The following is a 7,024-nucleotide window of genomic DNA, read 5'->3' as shown; positions in this document are numbered from 1 at the left end:
CTGTATTCTGCACTTAACATACTCGTTTTCATATGTAAAGTGGAAATATTATTGCCACCTCAAAGAGTTCCACAGATTTTGCAAGGTATTACAATCCTGCAATATCTACACTCTGGTGGCTGAGACAAGATACACTCTGGTGGCTGAGACAAGAACATCAAGTTGGAGGTCAGCCTGAGCCACAAAGTGACTTAAAGGCCATCCTGGGCTGTATCCAGACACCCTGGAGAGAAGAGAGAGGAAGGAGGGGCTGGGAGTGTTGAGATTCTCACTACCTGAGAGTGAGCACAAGTGCAGTGCGCCCCCCCCCTTTAAGATTTGTTTTTATTTATGAGTATGTATGTGGATTTGTGCACATTCCTGCAGAGTCCTGGAACTGGAGTTACAGGGGTGTTGTGAGCTCCCTAATGTGGGTGTTGGGAATTGTACTTGGGTCCTTTGGAAGAGCAGTGTGTGCTCTTTACCACTGAGACACCTCTCAGGCCCCAGAGTGCCTGTCTTTGTGCATTCGTTATAGAACTCTTTGATGAACAGGCTCTTATGTCATAAGTCATGCATCCTTCTTCAGCCTTAGTGACTTAACCACTCCCACTTGCTTTTGGTAATTGTCTGATGCACCTTTTTAATCCTTTCCAACCTACATCCTGTATCCCATCACCCAACCACTCCTAAGATTTCCCGTCCCATATCCCAGGGCCTTATCCATTCTCCAGAAGCACTTTACTACCAAGCTGGATCTTTTCCACACCAGTACCATCTTTTCACTCTTTGCATATGCACTCATACACAGTTGTGCTTGCATGTGGAGGCCAGAGATCAACAGTGGATCTTTCTATATTTCTCTCCACCTTACCTTTTTATGAGTCTCTTTATTAAACCGATTGGCTAGTCTAGCCAACCAACAAGGTCAGAGGATCCTCCTGTTCCTGTCCTTCTACCTGCCCCGTTAGGATTACAGATGCTGGCAACCCCACCTGGCTTTTTTGTGGGTGTTTGTTTGTTTGTTTGTTTGTTCTTGTATTCAACTTTGTACTTGCAAAGCACTTTATTGACTGAGTAATCTGCCTGGCCCTTGTTTGTGTCTTTATGTTTAAAGTTAGTATATATACAGCATATAGTTAAATCTTGCTTTTTTTAATCCAACAAGACAGCCTGTGCCTTTTGATTGGTATGTAGACCATGTATATTTAATATAATTTTTGAAGTATATGACAAGGAACATTTAAAAGAGAAAAACAATTATTTGAGCAAGGAAATTTTATTATAAATCATAACAAACAAAAAACAGGAAATTAACTGTCAAAGACAAAATATAATGATAAGGGATCTTTAGAAAAAAAAAAGTATAGGAATAGGCCAGGCATTGTGGCACACAGATATAATCCCAGCACTCAGAGGCTGGGACAGGAGACTCATAGATTCAAGGACAGCCTAGGTTATGTCAGGTGCTTCCAGTTGAACTCTTTCTGTTTACATTGTTTCTGTTGTATGTAAATCTATTTACATAAATATTGACATTTATGTTTGAGAGAAGCCTCTGCTACAGTTCATGTGCAGCAATCAAAGACAGCTCAAGGGAGTTTTCTCCTTGAACCATGTGGGTTTTAGGGTTTGAACTCAAGTCTTCAGGTTTGGTGGGTAAGGCCTTCACCTTCTGAGACATCTCATCCCGTACGCCTCCCCCTTCAGTGTCTCACTGTGTAGCTCTGGGTGGCCTGGAACTCATAGAGATCTTTCTGCGTCTGATCTGCCTCCCTAGTACTGGGGTTGAAGCCAGTGCCACCATGCCTGGCCTGGCTCCCTTTTAAAAAGCTTCTTAATGTCCTAGAGTTTCTAGCTGCCTTTTTTTCTTCCATTAATGAACTAATAATATCCTTTCTTCATATCTTGAGCTTTTCTCAATCTTTTGAGATACCCTAGCATAGAACCTGCTTTGAACCCTAGACCTCCTACAGATCCCACCCTCTTACTCCAATCTAGGTCTCCTGCTTCTAAGGATTGTAACTGAGACTTTGACCCCATCTCTGTGAAGTGGTTTTCAATAGCTTCTCTCCTTTCTTTCTCAGTGAACTACATCTTCAAGTATTTTATCATAAGGGTGGAAAAGGGTAATGACTTTTGCTTATATGAATGTAAGTGAATATGTAGTCGCAGTTTATTCTTCCTCTAACTGATATGTTACTTTATATGACTTTCCATATCTTTAAACATCGACTCCTTTCTATAGTTTTTATTTTTTAAAATTAAAATAGAATTACATCATTTCCCCCTTATGGCCTCTATTTCTTTAATTTTGAGAGTAATGTTTTTCCCCTAAATATATAATACAACCTGTGCAGTCTGTATAGCATTGCTTGTATGTATATGATTTGTAGCTGATCACTTGGTTTTGGGTAACTTATCAGGGGCCCTTCCCTGGGAAGACCATCTGCAGCTCTCAGCATTCCTTAGTTGCCTGTAGTTCTCATCGAGGGTTGAGGCCAGGATGTTTCCCTCTTCCAGGTGAGAGTATAGTTGGTATCATCCTTTTCAGAGCTTGTTTAGATGGCTATGTTGGTGAGACTTTATCTTTGTCGCTTCTCTGACGTTTCTAGGATATAAAAATCTCTCAGCAAACTTTCTATTCTTCTAGCTCTTACAGTCTTTCTGCCCCCTCTTCCTCTTCCCTCTGAACCTTAGGTACAGAACTTGTGTTGTCAATAAACATCTACTCTTTTTAAACAGTATTGTATTTTTATTTAATATGTGTGTGTGAACATGTGTGTACACATGCCCACGTAGAGGTCAGAGGGGAAAAATTGATGTTCCTATTCCGCCATGTATGTCCCAGGCACCAGACTTGGGCCCTTAGTGTTGGCACCAGGCCTCTTTACCTGCTCAGCCTGTGATGCTGCTCCATCATCTTCCAGCCTAAACATGGATGAAGGTTTTGGCCCTGGTCTAATTCTGTTTTATTTTTGGGTGACCATATTTTTTTTCTGAAATTTTGAAAGTTTTTCCTTTGGTATTTTAATGTGAGTCTTTTGACAGCTTGGTAATTGGTGAATCCTAACAATCCAGAGACTTAAATGCTTGTTTTTAAATAGCTCTTTTTTGTTCTGAGTAATCCTCTGCTGCTGTGCCCCATTATTCCATAAGCAGAGTCATTTGAGAGTTCCAAGCATATGAATATATATTTTTTAAAATTCTGATTTCCCTGTGTTTTAAGTTTCCCCTGGAACTCTTGTTCTTTCTTTTCCTTAGCTTTTATGTTTAATAGTATTTCTTGTTAGTCTCAGCCGTCAGCCTGACAACCCAGTGTTATTAGTGAGGGAATCTGAATTGGAACACAGCCTTTTTAAGATTGGCAGAACGCATGCNGGGCATTTTGTTGATTGCTAACTAATATTGAAAGGCTGTTATTAGTTGTCAGTTCAACTACGTCTGGAATTAACTAAAATCCACGGGTCTGGGTATGTATGTGTACCCTACCTATGAGGGAGTAAGCCATAAAATGGGAAGACCTACTTTTAACCTGGATCTTTTGAGANAAGAAGATACTCCCTTAATCCAGATCTTTTGAGGTGGGAAGATACACCTTTAATCTGGGCCAAGTTCTCTGGGCAACCCATGGACTGAACAGCTAACTACTGTATTCTTAGACCTTTTGTTGGCAGACAGCCATTGTTGGACTGGCTGGATCCACAACCAGTACCCTATTCTAATAAATTGCGCCCCCTCTGTGTGTGTGTGTGTGTGTGTATGTGTGTGTGTTTCACCCCGTGTTTGGAGTCCGTGGTTTATTGTCAGGGTTCTCTAGAACATCTGTGGGCACGTGTCTGTGTTCTGGAGAACCCTGAGTAGTAAAACACTGGTTCCAGACACAAGATGAAACAGTAACTGATAAGGTCTCATTTAGCCCAGGTTGGTCTCTCATTTTCTGTTTAGCCAAGGCTGACCTTGAACTCTTGATCTTCCTTCCTGTTTAAGAGCACTGAGGTTATAGGTATGCACCATCATAACCATTTTCTTTCNTTCTTTTGCTGCAGTAAAGCACCAGGACAAAGTTCATTTTAGCTCACAGCTCCAGCTGACAGTCCATCATTGCAGAGAAGTCATGGTGGCAGGAACTCACAGCTAGCACATTGTATGCAGTCAAGAGCAGAGAGCAGTGAATTAACACATGCAGACTCTGCTTGCTTCCTCCATGCTCACAGTTTAGAAACCCTTTTTAGGGAATGGTACTACCCATNATGGGCAGGTCTTCCCACCTTAATTAACATAATCAAGGTAACTCACTGACAAACCCACAGGCCAGCACACTTCAGACAATAAATGTCTACTTGAAATTGTACTTTCAGGTGAATCTAGATTATGTCAAACAAAGAAACACACAAACAGAAGAGTAGATAGGCAGTGATAAAGGGTGATATCCACTGCCTCCTTGTGACCTCTCCATGCACAAGGCTTGTACCTACATGTGCACAGACACATAAGTAAATAAATACATCTTTTTAAATTATGTCTTTTTAAAGTAGATCCACTCCTATGACCACCATTACCATACTCTTACTTACTGGATCATCTTGAGCAGAGATTGCAAACTCTTTTTTTCTTAGGCAGAGTTTCATGTAGTCTAAGCTGCCCTTGAACTCACTGTTGAGCAAGTTATGGCCTTGAACTCCTGATTGTCTTTTCCATATCTCCAAAGTGCTTGCTGGGAGTTCAGACCTGCTCCACTATATCTGGTTTATACAGTGGTGAGNGGTCTTGTATGGGTTGTGCAAGAACTCTCTATGTACTCAACCCCGTGGTTGCCAAGCTTTTAAAAATCAGTTCTACTAAAATAAGTCTCATGTAGAAGTCACATGCAGATACAATAGGCAATGCTCTGGGTGTTACACGGTGTTCATATATNGTGGTTCAGCCCTGACCAGTGCCTCTAACATGCATATCCTTTGAGCATAGTTTTAAAAAGCTTTGATCTAGGGTTGCAAGCCATTTGTCTAGTGGGGAAAACCAGTAAATTTAAAATTAGTTTTAATTAGTTTAGTTTGAAGCTGAAATAAGCTTGAATCGAAGTTTCTTTTTCTTTTTTTGTGATGTTGAGGATTGAACCAGGGCCTTATGAATTCAAGGCAGGCACTCTTCCAACAGGATTATAATTGAGTAACAGTTTGCTGCAGCAATAGTGAATCTCCCCTAGGACTTAGTTTCTAAACAANGAAATAAGCAAAGTGTGGTCACCAGCCTGTCTTTGTTTATTGAGCAAGTAACTTAAATTGGTTTAGAACCAACAACTTATATAGGGTGGATATAGATGTCTCCCTCCTCTTTTGTCTCATCTGTCTGCTGTTAGTAAGNGCACTTAGTTAACCTCTCGTGACATTCCCCTCTCACATCTCCTCATTCACACAGTAGGGAAGTTGGATGTCACNGTAACAGGGCAAAATCGAGACTTAATGGTGTATAAAAATTGGTGAAATGTTGCCCGTTTTAATGTGCTGGCATTGGACAGGGCCTGGTGATACTAGTCTCCTGCTGAGCTGTGTGCTGTTTGTAACTTTGTGTTTTTCTTAACAGGAAAAAATTAAAGAGCACATCGAAATACATCTACCAAACGCTGTTTTTGAATGGTGAAAACAGTGACATTAAGATCTGTGCTCTAGGTGAAGAGTGGAGCTTACACAAAATCTACTTATGTCAAGTGAGTATTTCACTGACACCCTGGGCAAGGAGGGAGCTTGGAGAAGCCTGGGCACTTGGAGCATGTTCTGCTGTTTGGTTGGATTTCATAGTAAGCTTTCCTCTAGTAAAGTATCTGCTGGGAAGAAAGATGGTGGGCACTGGGAGTGAAAGCTGGCCTCAACCTTCAAACAGATTTTGAAATTCTTGGTCCTACTTGGTCCTACTANCCACTACTGCCTCTTGTTGTCAAAAAGTTGTGTTAGTGCCTTTTGCTGGAAAATGGATGAACTGGGGAGAACATCTGTACTATTCGGGTTAAGGTCATTACACTTCTTTTATAACTATTTGAATACTTTTCTCTGAAGTGTTGCTTTGTAGAAAGTGAATGGGGAGGTGGTGCTTTCCTCCTCCCTAGAACGCCCGGTTGGGTTAGGAGACCTGCAGTGGTGCTGTGCATGTCACTTAGCTGATGTGCCTGCCCGTTTGACTTTCCCCATTGCAAGTTTCCCTTCAAAATGGCTCAGAATTTTCAAAATAGAACACAGTGTGGCTCTAAGACCTCAGACGTTTTTATTCTTCTTAAAACATTTACATTTATTACTATTACTTATTTTGTGTGTGTCTGCACATGCTTGCCAGGGAGTTGTATATGTCAGAGGGCAACTTGTGGGAGTTGATTCTCTTTCTCTAAGGGTCCTGGGAATTGGAGTCAGTTGTCAGTGGTGGCAGCAAGTGCATGTACCCCACCCCCTCCCCCGAACCATCTCTCTCAGCCTAAGATACGCCAACTCACTCAAGTTTCATTTATTTGCTGTGCTAGACCTCACAGCTCTTACCTGTGGAGTTAGTGCTTCCNTCATTGTGAAAGAATAATGAGAGGAAAGACAATAGAGCTAAATTGTTCCAGAGATGTTTGCAAAGTATTTTTCCTTTCACATTTAATTACATTTTTAAAAACATTTTTATTTTCACTATTTAAAATGTATGTTCTTGTATGTAAGTCTGTGTGTGGGTTTGTGCAATTGAGTACAGTGCCAGTGGAGTCCAGAAGAGGGCGTCAGGTCTCCCGAGGCTGGAGTTAGAGGTTGTGAGTTGCCTGAGGTGCGGGCAGGGAACCGACTCCAGTCCTCAAAAAGGGCAGCAAGTTCTTATAACTGCTGAGCCATCACTCCAGTCCCTCCTTCCACATTTTAATCAAACTTTTAGAAACTTTTTTTGAACAAGTTTACTTGATGAATTTAGTCCAAAAGTTTTTTTTTGTTTGTTTGTTTGTTTTTTTAATTTTATTTTTTATTAGGTATTTATTTCAGTTATATTTCCAATGCTATCCCAAAAGTCCCCCACACGCTCCCCCACC

General features: G+C 41.1%; 1 protein-coding gene across 1 annotated transcript in view; it reads left to right on the top strand.

Annotated features, from left to right (window-relative positions):
• Positions 1-7,024, top strand: part of Gmcl1 (germ cell-less 1, spermatogenesis associated) — a 41,836-nt gene that overhangs the window by 1,568 nt on the left and 33,244 nt on the right. The window contains exon 2 of the mRNA XM_029478219.1: positions 5,563-5,686. Within this exon, the coding sequence (XP_029334079.1) occupies positions 5,563-5,686 (124 nt within the window). The remainder of the gene's footprint in view (positions 1-5,562; positions 5,687-7,024) is intronic.

The sequence above is a fragment of the Mus caroli genome, chromosome 6 (assembly GCF_900094665.2).
Source record: "Mus caroli chromosome 6, CAROLI_EIJ_v1.1, whole genome shotgun sequence".
Lineage (NCBI taxonomy): Eukaryota > Metazoa > Chordata > Mammalia > Rodentia > Muridae > Mus > Mus caroli.
This window is presented reverse-complemented; position numbering and strand designations above follow the sequence as displayed.